The 24766-nt window shown below is 38.3% G+C and overlaps 1 protein-coding gene across 3 annotated transcripts in view; it reads right to left on the minus strand.

Moving 5' to 3' along the window:
• Positions 1–24766, minus strand: part of GPBP1 (GC-rich promoter binding protein 1) — a 71743-nt gene that overhangs the window by 23153 nt on the left and 23824 nt on the right. For 2 of the 3 annotated variants that reach the window (XM_027101083.1, XM_027101081.1), the window contains exons 3-6: positions 14857–14976; positions 2783–2906; positions 2423–2646; positions 622–688 (exon numbers count right to left, since the gene is read on the minus strand). In XM_027101083.1, coding sequence (XP_026956884.1) covers positions 622–688; positions 2423–2646; positions 2783–2906; positions 14857–14919 — 478 coding nt within the window. In that variant the 5' untranslated portion in view covers positions 14920–14976. Of the gene's footprint in view, positions 1–621; positions 689–2422; positions 2647–2782; positions 2907–14856; positions 14977–15853; positions 16390–24766 lie in introns of those variants that run through there. The other variant, XM_027101082.1, reaches the window with a different exon arrangement.

The following is a 24766-nucleotide window of genomic DNA, read 5'->3' on the forward strand; positions in this document are numbered from 1 at the left end:
TATGTGCAGTTTAATCTTCTGTAAGATGCTATCAAATTAAACTCTCAGCAGTTTTAAAGAAAAGGGAGTTATTACCAGAAAAACTCATTAAGATCTGACAATCAAAAAGGCAAATAATTTCAAACAGACTAGTTCGGTAGGCAAAATTTATACAATTATTTTTTAATACTGTCTATGTATAACCATTTTCATAAGTAAAAAAATTAATTTTTTATATCATACTATGATTGATTAAAAGTACTTATCTTTCCAGTTAAGTTTTCAACTTTGAAAAACTACAAATTAAGTTAAACTAAATTTTTTTGTTTCGTTAGATTATCAGGCTGCTCTCAAAATGACTTTAATTCATTACATTAACTTACGACCATTTTTTTCAAAATGCATATTTGAGTGTACTTAATGGTACTAACGTGTAAATCAACTATCCAAATCAAGATCTTCTCCTATCTGCAATATCTTGGTTTTTAAAAGGTAAGTGCTACCTTTTTTGTAGCTTAGCACATCAAAAACAGGTATTTAAAAGAGAAAGTTTAATTCTAGCCTATTTATTTTAAACAACACAAAAGTGAAACCTAAAAATAACATTTTGTATCCCTCAAAGATAGATCAAGAATTACTTACCCCATACACCTGCAGCTAAAGATTTATTCTGATTTGGTTCTCTCTCATACTCAGGATTTAAAGATGGCTGAAAAAAAGTTGGAATAAAAAGAATACAATAAATGTTTAAACGCTCACGTATAAGAAAAAAATCCTTTTAAAAGTAATCTCAGGGACTTCCCTGGTAGTCCAGTGGCTAAGACTCCATGCTCCCAATGCAGGGGCCCAGGGTTCGATCCCTGGTCAGGGAACTAGATCCCACATGCTGCAACTAAAGATCCCGTGTGCCGCCACTAAGACACGGCGCAGAGAAATAAATAAGGATTTTTAAACTAAAAAAATAAATAAAAGTAATCTCAAAACTATACGGAAAAATCTGACATAATATAATGAACTCTTAACTACTAAAGACTAATTATTCATAAATCTTACTTTCTGCTTATTCTGCTAACAATTAAAATGGTTGCTATCTACACTCACTCCAAGTCGAAGAAAACAAAGGAAGGGTCTTTAAATATTCTCCTCATCCTCAACTACGTGAGGAAAAAGTATGAATTTTTTTAAAAAAAAGCAAATGCTAAGAGAATGTAGTCTTTGCATCAATATGAGAAATCATCCTTTCTTAGCATAAGGTCAAGAGCAGGGAAGAGGAAAATCAGACAATTAATTCCTCAACTCTTCTGTTAGGTTTGCATCACTGAATGTTTAGTTAAACATGCAATTTTCAAAGCAAAGTACAAATTTATATTTCAAAAAGTGATGCTCAGGGTATTAAAAAGAAAACTGAGGTGAAACACAATTGAGCTATTTGTAATGTGGTGGATAGACCTAGAGTCTGTCATACAGAGTGAAATTAAGTCAGAAAGAGAAGGACAAATACCATACGCTAACCATATATATGGAATTTAAGAGAAAAAAAATGTCATGAAGAACCTAGGGGTAAGACAGGAATAAAGACACAGAGCTACTGGAGAACGGACTTGAGGATATGGGGAGTGGGAAGGGTAAGCTGTGACAAAGCGAGAGAGAGGCATGGACATATATACACTACCAAATGTAAGGTAGATAGCTAGTGGGAAGCAGCCGCATAGCACAGGGAGATCAGCTGGGTGCTTTGTGACCGCCTAGAGGGGTGGGATAGGGAGGGTGGGAGGGAGGGAGGGAGACGCAAGAGGGAAGAGATATGGGAACATATGTATAACTGATTCACTTTGTTATAAAGCAGAAATTAACACACCATTGTAAAGCAATTATACCCCAATAAAGATGTTAAAAAAAAGAAAGAAAACTGAGGTGAGCACTGAATGTGTACTCTAAAGCTAATCTTATTAGATGTTTACTCTCTAGAAAAGGGAAACTGTTTAAACTGCTATGAAGAATAAAATGACATAAATTTATCCAAAGTTTTATAAAACCACACGGTGAGACACAGGAATATAAGTAGGAGGGAAGAAGGAAGAAGACTGGGGAAGGGGAGAGTTATGTACAAAAAGCCTCACAAAATGTAAGGATTAAAAATAATTGAGGGACTTCCCTAGCAGTCCAGTGATTAGGACTCCGAGCTCCCAGTGCAGGGGGCCTGGGTTTGATCCCTGGTCAGGGAACTAGAGCCTGCATGCCGCAACTAAAGATCTCACGTGCTGCAACTTAGACCCAGTGCAGCCAAATAAATAAATATTTTATAAATAAATAAGTAAATAATTGAACCTGTCAAGTGTGATCTCTGTAGAAAATGAGCTGTGCTGATAAAATCTGAGAGAGACTTGATGTTTACATAGCACTTACAGAAACCTCATTTGTATTAAAATTATAAGAAACTTACAAAATCCTCAGCCTCAAACTGTTTGCGTTCTCTCTTGTCTTCTTTCCTCCCCGTTTCACTGTCAGGTATGCTGTTTTCATGTAGGCCCTGGCTTTTTCCAGAATGAAAAATACTGCTACGAGAACGGGAACTTCCACCATGGTATCCCCCTCGATGATTTATGTTTTCAGTACCATTTCTTCCATGTGTACGCCATCCATTTTTTTCTTTCCTTCCAAAGTTACCTTTATTTAATAATGGTAAAGTATTATAAATTCAAAGAAGATGGTTATGCTTAAAGATTTAATCACAATCAAAACATTCTTATAAGAATGTGAAGAAAATTATTCTTAAAGTCTACTGTTCCTTAGCAAATTTTACCTCCATTAGGACGTCCAATTCCAGAATCAAAGCCATCTGAAGAGTTGTGTCGTCGACGATTCACATCATAACGATTTTCTGTCCATGAAAAGTTTTCAGAATGCTTTTCAAAATTCAGTGACGACTGAAACAGATTATAAGCATACAGGTAAACATACATATACAACTTAACTATAACTTGAAAAACTAGTAATACTCTGGTTTAATTTATTTCCAAGAATTTTAAATGGTTAAGAAGAACATTTTATAGTTATTTTCAATGTGTTTGGTAACTGGTAACTTATAAGATGAGTTCCATTGTTGATCTATTTTTTTCTACCTAACAGAAACAAGAGCACCATTCTGAGCTCAACAACTATATTTATCCAAAAACTTTAAAGGTAAAAGACCACTGTAAGGAAATCAAAGCAAATAAAGTACCCTTCTTTTGTAACAAAATGTAATATTGTGTATCACACACTATTTGATTTAAATAGCTCAAGGTTTTCTTCAACATCAGAAAATTATGGCAAATGAAGCTAGTTCTATTTTAAGTTCTGTAGATTTATTTCCAAACTCCTCTTCTCCAAAGCAAATGTTTTAAGAAAAAGTTATCAAAGGAAGAATGCGTAAAAATGATTTTAAAGAATTAGAAATGTATAAAAACTCACAATTCATAAAGGTTGCTGTTTTTCCCCAATATTAATCCACTAATCTGATAAAATCACAATCAGAACTCCAGAACTTTTTTGTTTTAATGCCCTGACCATTCCTCTGGATTGTACTAATATTACAATTCTCTCCAGAACAAAGAGTAGGGTTCCTCAGTTACAATACAAACCCACTGCACATACCCATTTCATCCAACATGGCTGCTGTGGGACTTAACTGGTGCAAGTTCCCCTACTGCCCCTGGCTTCATCCTCATGCTGCTTCTGTGCATGGAAGGTAAAGCCTTTGATTATCTGTCTTCTGCCAGCATCCATGAAACAACAGTAACAGGCTAGCTTGCTAAGCTTTTAAGTAAGGTAAAAACCCAAGCCCTTCACAGACCCTAACAGTTTTGGTGATGAGGATGTCACGCTCTCAGAGTTAAAACCTTCTGGAAAAAGAAAAACAAGGGTATGGTCTATTGGGCCAGACTGGGGCATAGGAGAAGACTCTCCAGGATCTGGCAGCAATTGCTCTCACCCAAGTGATGGGTGGAAGTAAGGGTCCCTCACTGTTTAGCAACCAAGTGGCAAGGGGCAGGACCGAAACAAGGTGTCCGTACAGTGCTCTGATTGTTGCAAATCTCCTCTGAGTAGAAGGAAGGGATGTATTGTCATGAGATGGAGTCCCACCTGAAAGGCAATATGGCTGTGGCAGTCGAAGTCAAGAGGTCTCCAAAGCGGAACAGCAATGAATATAGAGAGTTTTGGAAAGACTGAAAACATTAGAAGTAAGTTTTTTAAGGCTGAACTGCTGCTACTACTGGAAACAAAGAAAAGGCAGAGTGGAAGTATTCTGTGCTCTTCGTACTCCCTGATCCCTTCCTTCCCCACACCAAACTCGGCTGCTTTAACAAGAAAGTCAACTGTGCAAGAACATAAGGAAAGAAAGAGACAAACTCTTTTAGTTCTGTTGCACACAGGTACCCAAGACACCATCCTAACCACTCCCATGGAGGGGAGACAGTACTAAGCATAAGAGTGGCTGAAAGTTTTCAGTATGGGGCAAGCTATGGCAGTATGGCACATGGGGGCATGAAAGGTCCCAGCATGAGTGTTGCTGGGGCCAGGAGGTACACAAGAGAGAAGGCAACACCAATCCTGGCTTCAGAAGCCAGAATAGCAAAAGCCTCCAAGCCACCCATGCAATTCCCAAAGGGGTAGTCTTTCTCTCCACCCTGTACTTTCCCACATTCCAAGCTAAAGAAATCATGTAATCTCCTGAAAGCTTAGACTGTAACTCTGATATGCATGTACTAAACTCCTTAGTCTGTGTCCCCATAGTGGGAAAAGGCACCCCAGTGCCCCAATGTGGCCAATAGTTTGGGAAAAAACTCAGCAGGAGAGAGAAATTAAAAGCAATCTTGCAGGGCTTCCCTGGTGGCGCAGTTGTTGAGGGTCCACCTGCCGATGCAGGGGACACGGGTTCATGCCCTGGTCCGGGAAGATCCCACATGCCACGGAGCGGCTGGGCCCGTGAGCCATGGTTGCTGAGCCTGTGCGTCCAGAGCCTGGGCTCTGCAACGGGAGAGGCCACAACAGTGAGAGGCCTGCGTACCGGGGGGAAAAAAAAAAAAAGGCAATCTTGCAGGTGGGGCTATTAGGCCAACTCAATGTACTGTTTTGTTTTACAGTTAGTGCTAATGTTACATGCTTGTACTGAAAATGCTCAAGATTCTCCCATTCAGGAAACGTCGCAGGTTGACAGGTGATTCCCATCCCCTTCCAAGTGGTCTAATAAAAAGCACAGCTCCCAGAAGGAAAGAAAAGAAAATCAGATTATGTGGCTGAAGACCTGACGGCTCTGGAGTATTCAGAGAGGCTATTTCCCAGTACCACAGTGCCATCTGCCTGACACACGCACAAAGTACTCTCCTTTTTAAAATGGAATGCAGGGACTTTCCTGGTGGCCTAGTGGTTAGGATTCCAGGCTTTCACTGCCGTGGCCCAGGTTCAATGTTCAACCCCTGGTCGGAGAACTAAGATCCCAGAAGCTGCACAGCCAAAAGGAAAAAAAGAAAAAGTGGCTCTTGCCCGAATGCTGAGCTCTTATTGAAAGCAAACAACTCAAACTAAAGACTCACCAATAAAGTGGTACACCAATAAAGAGCCCAAGAGGGCTCCTGACAAAATGGAAATCGTGAGTTCAACAGCACAGCTGGCCTAGCCCTAGAAGTGGCAACTACACTTTGGAGTAAACTTTATTCCTCCGCCTGTCACCTGTAACAAGCCACTATTTCAATAAGGCTCTCAAATCAGAAAAGTTCCCTTAAACGCCTGAGCCTGGCTCACTGATGCTTCAACCAAGTTAAAAGATGATGGTGCACACAGCAGCCATCCAGCCCCAACAACTCTGGAAAACCAAATGGGTTAAGTGCTAATCAGCTACACAGAATAAAATAAAAGCTACGACCCTCGCCTTAGATAATATTCTTAAGGACAAGACATTTTATATTTTTCTAACTCTTGGTCTGTTGCCAATGGCCTAGTCATCTTGTCTGTCACCTGAAAAACTATAGACTAGCAGATTAAAAACATCTCTTCGGGGTCACCCACTGTGGGAAATTGCAGCTGTTGCTGAAGCAATCTGAGTCACTCATGTTGATACAGTAAAGCTTGCTGTCTGATGAGAGTGAATGGCACTGAGAACGACTGAAATTACAATGCTGATCAAGTCTTTGGCATACCACCTAGATCCATCATCACATCAGACATGAAACACACCCACTATCATAGACTGGCTACAAAATAAAGGACTTTATCTTTCTGATGCAGAAGCCACCACTGCATGCCAACTTGTGACTCCTGCCAAAAGTTGGTCCGTTTGTCTCACTGTGAAGAAGACCGTATCACATGAGAACTACATCAAACCTTTGAATACTTCATGGAGCTCTCAATGGAGTCTCACTACCACTGAAACTTTTTCAGGCTACACTGTTACTGCTGCAGTCTGATGGGCTAACTCTGGTCACACTACTGTGGCTCTTGAAATTAATTCATGTAATGTTTTTGGCATATTCCAGACCACTAACAGTCCACTAACAGTACATCTTCTGTCAAAAAGGTCATCCCTGCAATGAGCCAATATTCAAAGTACTCAATGAACATTCTATATTCCCTAGCCACAAGTACTAACAAGCATTTTAACACATCCCTCATCTCTTCTCACATCTTAGTAAGACAGTCTGGTCAATGAATGCAGCATAGCCAAAAAAGGATCATCTCCTCTTAGCCACTTCCTGGGTAATAATCAGGATGAAATAAGTGGTGAGTTATGAGATTATACAGACCTATATTAAAAATTCAAGATTCTGCCCGGATTATCTTGACATAATGTTTCTTTCTTTCCCCTAAGAACAACTGCAGGCCAGGCCACCCCTCAGGCTGATGGCCAACCAAAAAGGAATTCAAACAATCTGGTTCGGCCACCTGGATTCTCTTGTTGAACTGGCATGGTCCTACACATACAATGACCATTTGCTTGTGTACACTTCTCACCAAGTCCCCACTACAGTGTCCAATGTAGACCAAGGTGAGGGCGAGACACCTTTATAATGGGTCTCTGAAAATCATTTTAAAATGCCCCTCTCCCAGTCACGTCCAGTTCCTCTAGATAAAAAAATCTGGGTGCAGGCTTTCCTGGTGGCGCAGTGGTTGAGAGTCCGCCTGCCGATGCAGGCGACGCGGGTTCGTGCCCCGGTCCGGGAAGATCCCACATGCCATGGAGCGGCTGGGCCCGTGAGCCATGGCCACTGAGCCTGGGCGTCCGGAGCCTGTGCTCCGCAGCAGGAGAGGTCACAACAGTGAGAGGCCCGCGTACCGCAAAAAAAAAAAAAAAAAAAAAATGATAACCTTGCCATGGGCCAAATATTCAAAGTACTCAATGGACATTCTATATTCCCTACCTGTACAACCTGTTTCATTCTGACTAATAAAAATTCATATGATTCTCTTAAAACTTAAGTGGTCTTAGGTTATGTCATGTATGGCAACTAAGGTTGCAACTAATGATGACACTGTCCATGTTTCTTAACCAAACCAGTGAAATAGTAATCCAAATCAAGTTTAACAACAAATTGGAATGATCTGTGTCCCTTTGGACAAAATGGAGTGATCTGTGTCCCTCTGGGTGGTATGTTTGTAAAAGGGGCAGGGGGGGTGGGGAGGATAAGCCACAGAATGTCTTCTATTGAGGATAAGTGTTGCTTTTTGGCCCATCTTATTGCCCCTATAACTGTAGGTAATAACACCAAACCTAAGGTCAGTTTCCCTTGAGTGGATTTGGGGGGTGGGGGGCGCATGCTACGCAGCATGCAGGATCTTAGTTCCCTGACTGGGGATGGAACCTGCACCCCCCACAGTGGAAGCGTGGAGTCTTACCTTAACCACTGGACTCCCTCCCTTGAATGGATTTTAATGGATATAACAGAGTGGTCTTAGACCATATACTGGTTGGCTGAAATAAATCATTTACTGGTCCCCCCCACCAAGTTATTCACAATTGCCTAAATCCTGGTCTCACTCACTGTGCTGTTTGGGACACTGGTAGTAGCCTTCATTAAATGCTGTGTAAAACAAATTAAATGGATTTGGTTCTAGCCTCTGTTTGTCAGATTAATCAGAGTAGCTGACTGAGTACAACCATGTGAAAATTCAAGTTTGGCCAAAAACATGTATGGCTGATGAGTGGACTATTGGGACAGGCAACCCATCATAGGCCCTGAGCATCCCTGCATGTTCTTATTGTATGCCAAGAATGCAACGCCTTGACAGCTCTTTGTATGGCTCATTTCTCAGGGTTATGTTCTCAGAGAACATTGAGGAACAGGTAACGTCCTACTCTGAGACAAAGAGCAGGCTTATTATAAATGCGGTAGATTTCCCTCTCAGTGCAAGAACAACATCCACCTGGGCCCCCTCCATGTCAACTCCCAGAGTTTTTAAGGGACATGAAGAACCAGTGCCACAATCATGCTGTACTGCTTGTTGTGCTAAGAGTAATAAAGCTCTCTGGGACTTCCCTGGTAGCGCAGCAGTTAAGAATACGCCTACCGAGCTTCCCTGGTGGCGCAGTGGTTGAGAGTCCGCCTGCCAATGCAGGGGACGCGGGTTCGTGCCCCGGTCCGGGAAGATCCCACATGCCGCGGAGCGGCTGGGCCCGTGAGCCATGGCTGCTGAGCCTGCGCATCCGGAGCCTGTGCTCTGCAATGGGAGAGGCCACAACAGTGAGAGGTCCACGTACCGCCAAAAAAAAAAATACGCCTACCAATGCAGGGGACGTGGGTTCGAGCCCTGGTCCAGGAAGACTCCACATGCCACGGAGTAACTAAGCCTGTGTGCCACAACTACTGAGCCTGCACTCTAGAGTCTGTGAGCCATAACTACTGAGCCTGCACTCTAGAGCCCACGAGCCACAACTACTGAAGTTGTGGCACTATACGCACCTAGAGCCCATACTCCGCAACAAGAAAAGCCACCGCAACAAGAAGCCCACACACCACAACGAAGAGTAGGCCCCACTCGCCACAACTACAGAAAGCCCAAGCGTGGCAACGAAGACCCAATGCAACCAAAAATAAATAAATTAATATAAATAAATTAAAAATAAAGCTCTTTGTCTCTGACCCGGAAGTCTCATGTCTTTTGCCAGCATCCATGAAACAGTAACAGGCTACCTTGTTATAGTTACCTTGAAAGTAGGATAAAATTTCAGACCCTTCACAGACTCTGACATATAGCCAGCACAATAAAATATGAATAAGAAACACAAATAAGAGGACTGAAAATGCAGAGAGAAAACTGATATTATTTGTGAATGAACCTTTTTCCACATTAAAAAATCCAAAAGACATTAGAGTAAAAACTACTGAAGTTTGCTAGAAACAATACTAACACAAGAGACAATATATCTGCAACAAAGACAATATGAAAGCTTTTTAAAACAGCATTTAAAATAGCAACAAGTACTATAAAGTACTTGAACATATATCTAGTGAAATACATGGGAGACAAAAAAAGAACTATGTGACTTTACTTAAAACATTAAAGATCTCTCACACACACACACACACACACACACACACACACTTCCAAAACCAATCCCCCCCAAAAGGCAACCCAAAAGAAAACAAAGGATGTGAACAAGCAATTCAAAGAAATATAAGCCAATATCCAAGAAACAGTGAAAATACATTTCACAACAAAGATTGGCAAAAATGTTAACTGATAATCTAACAAAGTTTTGGCAAGAGTACAAAGTAAAGACAATAGTTATGCACAGCATACAGGGGTATATATCTGCATACCACATGGAAGAGGAATTTAGCAATATAGAACTAAATTCCGGCAATTTTTCTTTTAACTATAGGTTAGAGCCTTGCTATTCAAAGTGTGGTCCACAGACAAGCAGAATCAACAGCATTTTAAGACTGTTAGGACTAGGACCCCATTAGAGACCTACTGAAATTAGAATCTGCATTTTAACAAAATTCCCAGGTTATTTTCATAGGCATTAATGTTTGAGAAGCAGAGGCCAAAAGAATTCTTATCCAGGACTTCCCTGGTGGCACAGTGGTTAAGAATCCACCTGCCAATGCAGGGGACACAGGTTCAAGCCCTGGTCCAGGAAGATCCCACATGCTGTGGAGCAACTAAGCCCGTGCACCGCAACTACTGAGCCTGCGAGTCACAACTACTGAAGCCCGCGCGCCTAGAGCCCATGCTCCGCAACAAGAGAAGCCACCGGAGAAGCCCGTGCACTGAAACAGAGTAGCCCTCGCTCGACAACTAGGGAAAGCCCGTGCACAGCAATGAAGAGCCAATGCAACAAACAAACAAAAGAATTCTCATCCATGTATACAAGGAGACAGTACATGAATAGTCAATACAGTTCTCTCTAAAGTAGCCTAAAAATATAAATAATCTCAAATTAATGAGACAAATGAAATGTGATACAGAGGCACAAAACAGAATACTGTACAGAGTTTTAAGATAATTACAGCATATCTGCAGATATCAACAGGGGAAAAAAATCTCAAAGATATAATGAATATAAAAACAAGGTGTAGACATAAATGATAATCATTTATATAAACGTTTTAAACATACAGAATAATACTATTTATTGATATTCACATACTTAGTAATAATATAAGAACATGCATCGAGAATACCTCTGGGGAAAAAATGAAGACAGAAAAAGGACTGTGATGAAGCATACAGCAGACTTCAATTGTTTATTTCTAGAAGAGATACAGAACTAACATGACAAAATGTTAAGATGTGACTCTTGGATGGTTAAGTGTTCGTTTAATTATTCTTTATGCTTCTTTGCATGTTTAAATATTTTATTAGAACCATCCACATGGTTCTTTTAGAATTATCAAGACAAACACACTGGAGGGAAATATCTGCAGAATATATAGCAAACAAACCCCTCAATATGAAAAGAGCTATCACAAATAAATCACTAAGAAATAAATTACATGAATAAGCAAGTTCTTAGAAACAGTTCCTAACACAAAAATATGCTCAACCATAATAATGCAAATCAAAACAATGAAGTGCCATTTTTCATCCAATTTCACAAAGATGAGAAAAATGGAAAAACATCCAGTGTTGCCAAAACTGAAAAAACTGGTCCCCCCTTATAAAATTTTTATAGGATTATAAGTTGGTACAACCTTTTTGGAGAGCAATTAGGCACTACCTACCAAAATGTATAAATCTTCCAATTTGCTGATTCTGCTGCTAGGAATTTCCCCTACAAATATATAATCAAGAGATGCCCAGGCATTCCTGCGGCTTAATCCATTAATAAGTAACCAATTAATCTCTGTAAATTCACCCAATAGAAGATTACAGTTGACAGTTGAACAATACAGGGGGTTGGAGTACCGACCCTCTGTGCAGTCAAAAATCCATGTATAACTTTACAGTCGGCCCTCTGTATCCACAGATCACACAGTACTACAGTACATATTTATTGGGAAAAAATCCACATACATGAACACAAATAAGTCAAACCATATTGTTCAAGGGTCAACTGTACATAGCCACTAAAGAGTTAGATACCCATGTACTAAGTATAGAAATATACTGGAGATGCTATCCTTGAAGGAAAAAAAAAAAAGCAATTTCATTTGTTTATCCAAACCAGGATAAAAATATATTCTGGTGTATGCATAAAAACGTCCTGGTATTTCACTTCTAAAAATTGGTCTACTTAATAATCAAGAAAAGAAAGTTATTAAGCTGATTAATCTTTAAAGTGAGGCACACATGGGCTCCTATCCTAATTCTAGCATTTTGGGTCAGGTTACTTATCTCGCTCAACCTCAGTTTCCTCATATGTAAGTCGGGGGAAGAAAACAGTACTTTACCTCTTATGATTTTTTTAGCCTTCTTATAAAGTGTTTTACACAGTGATTGGTATGCAGTAATGACTCAAGAAACACTAGTTATTACATTTTAAATCTTTTTCTGAATTCTTTTTCAAAATATAGCACAATTTTCTGATTCTCAGAATACCTAAATCAAAAGTTAACAGAAACTACATAGTAAACAAGAAGTTTCAATGAACTCAACTACAAGTCTGACTACATTTTCTCATCCTCTCACCCTCATCCTAAAGCACACATTTTCAAGGCAAACCAACACTGCTTACATTATTGAAGGAAAGTAATTATAATGTTACTTTTCAAACTGCAGGTCAGGGCCCATTATAAAGGACATGAAATTAGTAGCAATTTGCATTTTTTATTGGAATAAAAAAGACCAAAAGAGAAAGAAGAACACAGGTAAATGACTTTTGTTTTAGTTATATCAATGTGCATTTAAAAACATTATGTAAAATTTCTTACTGGGTCCCAATCAACTGTTCAAAAGCCAATGCCCCACTTCATAGACATAAACAACCACATGCAGTTTAAAATTTCACCACATGATGGGGCTAAACTTCTGCATACCTCAGAAAACTGCTCAGGTGCAGTGCTGAAAACACTGCTACCCTTAACTCAAGTGCTCCTATCATTCCTTCAAATAACAAAGAAAAGACTTAACACTGAATTGAGGCGGGGTGGTGGTGGGATGAATTGGGATATTGGGATTGACATATATACACTAATATGTATAAAATAGATAAGTAATAAGAACCTGCTGTATAAAAAAAATAAAATAAAATTCAGAAAAAAAACCCTCTAAGTTGAAATAGAGAACCCAACAGTAATTTAAGTCTATTCTATTTATTCAAGATAAGATTAAAAGGGCTCTGGCAGAAAACAAGAGGTTAATTATAACTGAGAATCCATGAATAGTGATTTTGAGCAATACATACAGTATAAGAAGTCATTACTAAAAGTGTATACTTGCTTGTGTTCGTCAAAACCACTTTGGGTAAGGTCTAAGGAGATAGTTTCAAATACTGCTAGTTAAGAGTTCAAACTGATACTACTTTCTGCAGGCAATTTAAAATAAATTAGAATAATTGATCATTTAGAACAGGCAATCCCAAGTCTCAAAATCATCATCTTCATTCATGATCTATATAGCCAGATCAAGAGTCTGGGTCTAGAAAGCAATAAGGATTCAAGAGTCTAGTTCTAGGGCTTCTCTGGTGGCACAGTGGTTAAGAATCCGCCTGCCAACGCAGGGGACACTGGTTCAAGCCCTGGTCTGGGAAGATCCCACATGCCGCGGAGCACCTAAGCCCATGCACCACAACTACTGAGCACGCACTCTAGAGCCCCTGAGCCACAACTACTGAGCCCATGTGCCACAACCACTGAGCCCATGCGCCTGGAGCCCCTGCTCTGAAACAAGAGAAGCCACCACAATGAGAAGCCCACGCACCACAATGAAGAGTAGCTCCCGCTCGCCACAACTAGAGAAAGCCCGCGTGCAGCAACTAAGACCCAACGCAGCCATAAATAAATAAATAAAACAGGCAAAGTACATAAATAGACATAAAAAAAATGAAAACAAGTTTTATACTCATTTCAGAGAAAATGAACTAAAGAGAAAAAGGAAACAAAGTGAGGAGCAAGAAACTCATATGTATCCAGGCTCTGAAGTAGGCCTGGAAAAAAATGAACCCAGGAAAAGCATAACTGAGAGCAGCCTGGGGGGTGGGGGGTGGACACAAACAACAGCAGCAACAGCGAAGCAAATTCCAGAGACCTAAACAGAAGAGGAAAGGGGGCAGAGTCTGTAACTAAGAAGTGATCTCAGTTACTTCTCAGTAATAGTCTACATTTCCTAACAACTATGATCCATTTTATGTCTATAAATGAAATGTTCAATCATTTTATGAAATTCCAAAATGAGTCCTATGGAAATATCACAGAATAGAAAATGCATCCTAGATTCTAGTCTAGGCTCACACTAATTACATGAAAACAGGCCAATTAACCTTCCAGAGAACCATCTGTATAAAATAAAGTCAGTTCACATGATCATTAAAAGCCATCTTCAAACTTTAAAATTCCCCTGTCTAGGAGAATTTTCTCTCTCCAATGCAGCTTTTTCAATATATTATGATCTGACAGGTCCTTACTGGGGAACAACTTTCCAAATTGTAAAACTGTTCCTATAAGAGCTGTTTCAGTAAACTCTTCTATAAGAACTGCCTGTACCCCCAAAAGGTCCTAGATGAATGCCTTAGCATGGCAGAGCTTGATTAACAGGCAAGCAGATGATCAAGACCCCCTCTTGATTCCTTTGCACTATGGAAAAAATAAAGTGGAAGACAGCTTTTGAGCCAGACAGATTGATTCTAATCAATTTCAAGGTCCCTCTTAGCATGCCTTGTAAGTGGATGACAATTTCAATGTCAAGCAAGTCTTATACAAACTATGTTCTGTTTTGGTTATGTAAAATGAACATTTTTAAATTAGTGAGTCACCTTATACGTAACAACACTGCAAAGTTCTCAAAACTTCTAAAATTTGAGTAATATGCCATTCACAGTCTCATTTATTTGAAAAAGAAGTCTTCTGGTTATAAGAAATGACTTCAAAAACTTCTGATTTTTTAAAAAAACATTATCTATAGGAAAGTAAGTAAAGCAAGTTATCAGAAGAATAGTATAGGAAAAGGTAAGATGCAAAAGTAATGTGCAATGTACTTACCTGGTTTGAATTTTAAAATGCAGAGCTTTCAAAAGACAACTTTTGAAGTAAATGGTTTAGTATGTTGATGGTATATTGAAAATTGACTTCTTAAATAATAAAAACCAACAGATTAAATATAAAATAACTTAGAAAGTAATATAAAAAGTATTTCACGACAAAAACATTAAGCTTTAGTTTAACTACATCTGTGTAGAACATGAACTAAACAGAGGCAGACAGAAAGACAAAAAGAAAAGAGAGATGCAAGAAAAAATACCTTTGTTGATGATGGTGGGGTAGGAAAATTAAGCCAGGCTGGAGCAAAGTCATGCTGCGCCATTTAGGTCCAGTCTCTCCAACTCAGCGAAACAAGGCTTCAACACCTCATGGCAAGTCCCTGTCGTATAAAAATAGAAGGTATTAGATCTATACAGCTCCTGGCCAAAATTATCTTCTTATACGTCCTTTAAATTACAATGATCTGACTACTACAAGATTTCAATTATAATTCAATTCTAGAAAAGGCAAAAATATAGTGACAGAAACTAGATCAGCAGAGTGCAGGTGAAGGGCCTGGGGAGAACGGAAATGACTACAAAGGGAAGGAAGAAGTTTTCAAGGGTAATTGAGTATTTATCCTAATTGTGGTGATGATTGTACAAACTATACACTTGTTAAAACTCACCAAATTGTGTACTTAAAACTGGATAATTTTATTATAAACTATCTCAATGACGCTTATTTTTTTAAATTACAATAGTCTTATCACAAATAGATGAGTTATCAAGTGTCTCCTGATGTGACACAACAGGATGTATGCAGCACTATCTATGTACACAGCACAAGTTATTCTTGCCCCCAACCCTTACAGAATCTGAAATCTGATTTAACTAACAATTTGCAGGAAATTCAACATAGAGAAACAAATTAAAGGACAAATGAAGGAAGTAATCCACCAAATGCAGATCACACGATGAGTCAAATGATCTGGTTTCTTCAACAAATAAACAGCTTTCACAGGCAGAGCAATCAAATACAACATGTGGCCCTTATATAAATCCTTACTCAACCAAGTTTAAAAAGTGAAAATTATGAGTCAAAAATTTGAACATGAGCTGAATATTAAATGACTTTAAGAAATTACTAATCACTTTAGATGTGATGACTGTTAGTGCAATGCTGGTACAGTGGACCCTTAAAGAACAAGGTTTAGAACTGTGAGGGTCCACTTATACATGGATTTTTCTTTTTTTTTTTTTCCACTAAATACATACTGTAGCACTTCACGACCTGAGGTTGGCTGGATCCAAGGATGTGGAGCATCGGGTGTGGAGGGCCAACTGTAAAGATTTTCTGACTTTTCAAGTCAGACTTTTCAACTGCATGGATGGACAGCACCCCAACCCCCACCCTGCTCAAGGGTCATCTGTAATAAAAGGACATATACAGAAGTCTTTGCAATTAAATCAACACATCTGGAATTTGCTTCTTTAAAAAAAAAGGGACCGTGAAAACGGGTGTCACTGAAACAAGGTTGTCCATATGTTTATAAATGTTAGTAGAAGTAGGTGTATAGTCTCTCTACTTACACATATGCTTGAAAATTTCCATAATTAAAAGGTTTTTTAAAATTACAATCATCACAATGGGTATCCACTGCTCTTGCATTCTAAACTTAACTTTTTGGAAGCCTCTCTCAATTGCATCAATAAAAATTTCAAGTTGCCAGCACAATCTAAACACAGTAAACTCAGTTTTTTAAAATGAGGGAGAAGCCAACTGGGCAACTGTACTCATTTCAATATAGAGCTTACATATTAGTCAATGAAGAAATCAAATTTTCTGAACATTAATGTCTAAGTTTACTAATAGATGTTTCATATTTACAACTACATAATAATCTCAAAAGTGGAACTTTAAAAAGCAAAATGATCAATACCATTGTTAGTCTTCCTTTTTCAAAATTCTTTCAAATATAAGTAAGTGCCATGGCAGAATTTGTCATACCAATTTCCTAAAATACTTTAAAAATTGTCAAGATACTACAGGAACATTCTACTTCTACCCCAAACTGTACTGTTTCATTACAAGAAAGGTTAAGGAAAAAAAAACAAAAAAAACAGAAAAAAAAACCCTGATACAATTTACCAATATCAATAAAACACTTATGAAACAAATGCAATATTTTAAGACTGTACCTAAATCAAAATGAACTACACAAAAATTTGGACATTTTGAGCTCTAATTCTACCACCACCATACATTATATTTTAAAGTCTTCTGAAATAAAAATGAAAACTCAAGTGTTTTAGGATATAAAAAATTTTTATTATCTATTTTGACATGAAGCTAAATACTGTTTTGAGGTGTCTGTGATAGGATGTTACTTGTCCAACAACTTTTTAGAAAATTTTTGTTGGAAACTCTTAAAATTATAGGTCCAATAACTCAATGAGAATGAAAAATTATTTTTATAGCTTGTTCCAAATAAAAATTCACAAAAACTCCAAAGGACCTAAATAAAATAAACAATAATTTAAAGCTTTTTCATTTTATACAGGGTCTCATCCCAAATGATGGTTAAATAAGAAGTTATATTCTAAAACTTATCCCTAGGAGGCAAACTACTACTACTGTCTCTATTTCTGCAATGTCTTTATGAATTCTAATTTAAATCGAGTTCTTACAGAATAAAGCATGGATAGCTAATGGCATAGGTTTTCCTGTTTTGAAAAAAGGTAAAGAGCAATACTAGCTAATACTAGGACATTTATACAAGTGTGTGAAAGGATCAGGATATGCTATCCCCAAAATATGCCACTTTGACATAAGAAAAATTTTGAGCTGAAGGCATGTGAGTTCCTGAAATCCCTTACCTACCTCAAAGCAGAGCCTCCCAAAAGAATTTATTAATCCCGTCCCCTGGAGTAACTCTAATCTTCTCCTTTTGGGAAACAAACAAACAAAATCCAGCACCACCACACCCAGACATTGCCACAAACCCCTAAGGACCCAGTTATCTATCTCTTCTCAAAAGTCATTTGCTTTTTCTATTAAGTATCCTTTTTCCCTGTGAAGTTAGGTATAGAGATCCCAAATTCTACTCATCTCTTTGAGTTACTCATCTCTAAGTACTGCCAGGTGTGAGGACGCGCTAATAAACCTCTGTTTGTTTTCTCTTGTTAATGTCTTTCCTCAGTCTAATTTACAGGGCCCCAGCCAGAGAATCTAGGAAGGTAGAAAAGAAATTTTACCCCCTACACATATAAAAGCAAATTAACGTTTAAAAGCTCCACCCTATCTATTTTCTTTTTTTTTCTTTGAATTTTATTTTTTATACAGCAGGTTCTTATCAGTTATCTATTTTATACACATTAGTGTATATATGTCAATCCCAATCTCCCAATTCATCCCACCACCACCATCCCCGCCTCTTTCCCCCTCCATTTTCTTTTAACTGTGCTTTATGCCATCTGATTTCATTCCATCTTCCTCTCCCTGTATGTTATAGGCTGAACTGTGTCCATTCCCCAGCCCCCCTGCCCAAAATTTCATCATGTTGAAACCTAACATACCTCAGAATGTAGAAAGAAAGAAGGAAAGAGGGAGGGAGGGAAAAATGCTGCCAGTATGAAAATCCTAATTTCTCATCTCACCCAATTTACAACTTGTTCACCACTGACAATAAAAATCCACCAGGGGAACACTGGTTCTGAAATAACCCAAATCGAAACTCTATACGTTCTAAGTGTACATGCCTGACTTTAAAAAAAAAAAAAAAAAAGACCACTAACTACTTAGAAGTCCCAAATACAGTTCTTTGAATTGAAAACTAATATACTTTGGCAAGAAATACACAAATAGATGGCACTTTCCTATTTCTGGTAATGTTTTACTTCTGAATCCACAAAAATTTGTGCCAAAGAATGAGCATCAAACTCATCTTTATAACGGTTTATATTTCAAATAAATAAGCTTTAAAAGTCACGAAGCCTATCAAAAACACCCCAAATCAACCAATGGCTAAAGCATTCTAACTAGAGGCAGAATACAGATTACTGTTAAAAAAAGAACATGGGGGGACTTCCCTGGTGGTCCAGTGGTTAAGAATCTGCCTTCCAATGCAGGGGACTCGGGTTTGATCCCTGGTCGTGGAACTAAGATCCCACATGCTGCGGGGCAACTAAGCCCACACACCGCAACTACTGAGCCTGTACCAGAACTAGAGAGCCCACATGCCACAACAAAAGATCCCACATGCCACAACTAAGACCTGACGCAGCCAAAAATAAATAAATATTTTTTAAAAAAAGAAAAATAGAACATGGGCTTCAGAGTCCAACAGGCCTGGATTCAAATCAGCTCAACCAGTTACTAGGCTGAGTCTCAGTTTCCTCTCTTCATTAAAATTAAGATAACTACTGCTTACTTACCTTATAAAATTCATCCTGAAACCTGTTAAAGTTATTTAAAAAAGAAAAAAAACTAGTACCCTTCACCACCATAATGGTTTTATAACAATCCTTGAGTAAGGTTAAGTTTTTCCATCATTAAACAGCTAACATTCCTTCATTAGGAAGGCAAGAACCAGAAGACCACTATTCATAGTCATCTTTAGTTCTCTTATTGGTAAACCTGTGGAATACTCCTTTAGTAAGCTTAGTTTAATACATTAACAGATTTCCTTTAAAAAGTAGTCTTCTTCCCAATTCAGGCCTAAAGCCATTATACAGGGCAGAGCAAAGGAGCCAAGGGTCTAAAACTAAGTGTTAGAGCCAGAGTAGGGATGAGAGGGTATCAACACATGGAACTGGCCCAGCACAGGACGTCAGCATCAAAGCAGAGCAACAAAGGACATCCATGAAGGGACAACCAGGGATGGGGCAGCGAGCCCAAAAAGAGTGAGGAAGGCATCCATGCAGTAGAAAGGAAGCAGCTAGAATAAGGAGTTATAAGACTAAGCAGGGAGAGAAGGGTATCCACATGGAAGTGGCAGCTGGGGCTACAATAAAAAATTGGTTATATACAAGGAAAACGATCAAATAAATATATTTAGAATGATGAAAGCTAATAAGTTTCATACTGTTAAAGACAGTAACTAATAATGGAAAGGATGAAAACTAGAGTGAATGATGTGTTGTTGTATGATTAACACAAGTCACATATTAATAAAATACTAATATTCATATATATCATAAAGATAAATATTTCTGGTTTTGTGTGTGTGTGTGTGTGTGTGTATGTGTGTGTATCCCTCCTCTCCCCCAGCTCTGCCCACTGAACGGGCCAGGCCTGAGCATAGTGACACTCCAATAGCAGTAAGCATACTTAACATCCAGGTCTTGTCTTCTAAAAACCATTTTCCAATAAAAGAAACCAGGGCTTTTTTGAGAAATGAACAGCTGATTCCAGGGCTAGGAAAAGATGACAAAGTAAGTTTGGAATATTTTGTTGTAGCAAAAACCAAGGAAGTGTCCAAATAATGACTGGGAAATATCAAAAGGACACAGAAACCAGCTTGAGTGAGCTCCCCACTGGTCAAATCAGGGACAATTTGAGCATTAAAAATGAGAAAATATATGGGAAGGACATCAACACAAATGGTGAAATACAGAACTCCAAGAGCCTACCCCTCCACACAAACACCAAAAAATCAAGCAAAATCTGTCAGAACCAACTTTATCAGAACTCTGAAAAAGTCAAAGGTTTACAACAATTAGGGCAGCACTGAATCAAGAAAATGGAAACTTTAAAATGATAGTAAAGCTTTATGGCATTTTCACTTGCCCTTGACCCACATCTTCTCTGTGGCACAATGGAGGTTTTGAAGACCCAGTGTAGGGCTCTGGTCTCTGGTTCCAGAGTGAGCAGAGTAGACCTTATTCTCACAGAATTACGTTTGTCTGTGTAAACCTGTCTGGGGTCTACGTGAGGACCGAGAGGCACTTGCCTTTGTTTTGCCTAACAGGGAAGGAAAATGTGTCAAGCAGAGAGCAATCCTCCAAAACACTGTAAGGCAAATGAAGAGCCCCCTGCCAAGGACAGAGGTTTACAATTCAGTGAACAATAGCACACCCAAAGCCTGGGAGAAAAGGCTGAGAGGGAATTGGGTGGAGGGTGGGGGAGAGTTATGGCATTGCAACAAACTCCCTCATGCCCTATAAGGGAAATGAGAAAACCACACCAACGCTCAGAGCAAGATGCATGCTCAGAAAAAAAAACACCTGAGAAGGTCCTAAGCTTTCACCCCTGGCTGATCATTAGGTTCAGCAAAACCAGTACATGAAGGCTAAGACAGTTATAAACAGTGTGTAAAGAAATGCCCTAACACAGATCCAATAAGAAAAAAGTGGGAGAGTTCTTATTTTTTTCCTTTCCCTTTATTTTTATTCCCTTTTGGCTCCAGGCATGCATCTGCAACAAAACACTAGCTGACAAGGTAAAGATGGCTCTTGTTTGAAGAGCTCGGAGAACAGCAGTATCCGTGGACAGCTGAAATAAAACTGCTATTGTATTGCACTGAAACTACTTTTTGTAACCACTGAACCTTTAGTAAAGCCTTACTAAAGGCTGCAACCTGTCTCAGATGTGTTGTGAGCGCCAAGATGGTTTCTGGCTTGGCCCATGTGTGAAGGATTTGCAACCTTGAGACAAGATACTATATTGACCCTGATAACTTTTATATTTTGTTCATCATGGATTTTTTGCATTAATTTAAATTTCATTAAAATGTTATTTATCTCAAACAACAACAAAACACTAGGTGATCGCAATCTAAGGGACAGAGACTTCAGAAACTAACCAACACAAAGAATACAGACTTTCAGAAATAGTTTAGAAAAGTCACTAAATGAACACAAAACCAAACCCACAGCAAGCAACCCCCAAGGATAGGGAGAAAAAACATTTGATTCCTAAAGTCTCCAAATTACAATATTCAAAATGTTCGATTTTCTAACAAAAATTACAAAGCGTGCAAAGAATAAAGTATGGCCCACTGTGGGGGGGGGGGAACGTGGAGGGGAGGTTGTGATATTAGCAGACACTGTCCCTGATGATGAACAGACATCAATTGTCTTAAATACAAAGAGCTAAAGGAAACCAGAACAATGTCTCAACAAACAGAATATCAATAAAGCGACAGGAATTACAGCAAAGAACCAAACAAATTCTGGAGCCAAAAAGTACAATAACTGAAATGAAAATTTCACTAGAGAGTTTCAACAGCAGATCTGAGCCAGCAGAAAGAAGAATCAGAAAACTTGAAGAGGTCAATTAAAATTATCAGTCTAAGGAGCTGGAAGAAAAAAAAGAAAACTGAACAAAGCCGAAAAGACCTGTGGGACACCATCAAGCATACCAACATACACATAATGAAAGTTTCAGAAGCAGAGAAAAGGAGGGGGTAGAAAGAGTCTCTGAAGAAATAATGCCTAAACACTTATCAAATTAACTAAAGACACAGAATATACATATCCAAGAAGCTAACCAAACTCCAAGAAAGATAAACACAAAAAGATTCACACCAAGACACATAACCAAACTGTCAAAAGCAGAGAATCTGCAAAGCAGGGAGCCAAAGGCCAAAGCCAACTGGTGGCATAAAAGGGATCCTCGAGCTTCCCTGGTGGCGCAGTGGTTGAGAGTCCGCCTGCCAATACAGGGGACACGGGTTCGTGCCCCGGTCCGGGAAGATCCCACATGCCACGGAGCGGCTGGGCCCCTGAGCCACGGCCGCTGAGCCTGTGCGTCCGGAGCCTGTGCTCCGCAATGGGAGAGGCCACAACAGTGAGAGGCCCGTGTACCGCAAAAAAAAAAAAAAAAGGGATCCTCAATCAATAATAGGCCACATTGTAATGAACAAAGACCTACTATATATAGCACAGGGAACTATACTAAATATTTTGTAATAACCTATAAGGGAAAGAATCTGAAAAGGGATATTTATATGTATGTATACTGAATAACTATGCTGTACACCTGAAACTAACATGACACTGTATATCAACTGTACTTCAATTTTTTTTAATTTTTAAATAATAATAATATGCCACATTAACAAAATGAATGAAAAATACCATATGATCATCTCAGCTGCTGCAGACAGGCACTGGACACAATCTAACAACCTTTCATGATAAAAACACTCAACCTGATAAAGAACATCTATGAAAAAACCAGAGCTAACATCATACTCAACACAACTTGTGTATGTATTCAATGGAAAAAGACACATTCTGTTAGGATTAACCATGAAAACATGCTAAGAAAAAGAAGCCAGACACATCCAGAAGCCAGATCACATGTTGCAAAACCCCTGTTTTTATGAAATATCCAGGATAGACAAATCCATAGAGACAAGAAGCAGAGACAACCAGGGACTGTTGGGAGGGAGGAACGAATGGGCACTGGTTGCTAGATGGATACAGATTTTTCTTTTGGGGTGATGAAAATGTTCTGGAACTTGGTGAAGCTGGTGGTTTCACATCATTGTGAATGTACTAAATGTCAGTGAATTATACGTTTTAAAATGGTCAATTTCATGTAATGTGACTTTTGCCTCAATAAAAATAAATAAAAGTGCTGTATTACAACCCCTTGAATAAACCACGAATCCAGAGAGATGAATACATACACTGAAAAATTTTAGGAGGAAGAGGTTATTTATACAATTTCTAAGAACCTCAAAAAAGAAAAGTTACTACAGTTTTGCAGTGAAATGGCCTGGCAAATAGCCTGGGAAATCCTTAATCAACAGATCAAAGTGAATCATCAGTAACAGAACAAACTGAAATTGCGTGCCAATGAGCAAAACAGAGCACCACTTCACTTTTATAATATTCTAACCAAAGATAAAGAAGCACAGCCCGTCTCAACAGGAGAAAAGCTAACCTTAGAGACATTACATGTACTAAAACAACTGGCCCATAATCTTCAAGAATCACGTTATACAAGTCAAGAAAAATCATTTTTTAAAAATGATGACGCTGTAACATGTTTATTCTATAATTTTATGAGTCATGTTTTTAACTTTTGAAAAGTATACTTAGACATTTTATTCCATTCAGTTTTGTTTGCTTCACTACTGCAATACCATTAATAAAATTTTATTAATATTTAGTAAGCACTAGGTAATTTCCAGACTTCCCTAATAAAAAGCAAGAGGCCCCTCCCCTATGGAGTCTGATTCAACAGGTCTTAAGCAAGGCCTAGAATTCTGTTCTTAAACAAGCACTTAAAGTAATGATAATCAGGAAAAGATGGTAAATACTGTAATAAATATTTACCAAGAAGAAACAAAATCCTTGCCTATGGAACATGACCTCTAAAGGAAGCAAAATAATCTATTACTTTACTATTATTTTCCAGTTTTGGTCATGACACAGTGTCCAATATCTTCTGTTATCAAACTCAAAATTACAGATTACACACTCAAATATAAAACAGCATTAGCAAATTTCACAAGAAATCTAGACTACTAGAAATTTCCATCCTTTAAGAAGTTTCATATTATTAATGCTTGCTTTAACCTGGAATTTTGTTAGACCCCCTATCCCCCTCAGCTTACCTCATTAAGTTGTTCAGAAACTTTCTATGCTTTACTTACATGGAAAAAAAAAAATCATAAAAAAAAGAGGAGGAATGTTATGAGAATTGTTATTACTTGTTAAATTGCTACATATGAAAACTGCTACTTTCACCCCTACAAAAAAGAATTTTATTTAAGGAGAAAAACACATTACTGGAAACAGCATGCTTTCAATTCTCAAGTTTTTAGGTATAATACACAAAATGTAACTGAAGTACTCCAAAACTTATAATGAGCTGACCTAATTTTCATATAAAATGCACCACTACAAAAAAATAAGCCTTACTCTATAAACAAATTTTTACTCATTGAGCTTCTCTTTCCCTAACAAAACTAAACAGTTTAAGTCACCCCTGAATAAGATTTTTTTTAAAGGTTGGTAAAGGTAAACTTTAATTCAGAATTATACTGCAAACAATATGGACTAAATGGCATAAAATTTAATTCAAATCAACTCATTTACTAAACAGCCAATGTAAGCAAAAACAAGTACTAAACACTGAATATCAAGGGCAGTTTTGCTTCTAACAGCTAACAAGTTAACAACTGGAAAACAAGGTTGCTGCCTCAACTCCTTTATCAGAAAAGGTATAAGCAA

The sequence above is a fragment of the Aethalodelphis obliquidens genome, unplaced genomic scaffold (assembly GCF_003676395.1).
Source record: "Aethalodelphis obliquidens isolate GAN/ISIS:26980383/991018 unplaced genomic scaffold, ASM367639v1 scaffold4, whole genome shotgun sequence".
In the NCBI taxonomy this organism is placed as follows: domain Eukaryota; kingdom Metazoa; phylum Chordata; class Mammalia; order Artiodactyla; family Delphinidae; genus Aethalodelphis; species Aethalodelphis obliquidens.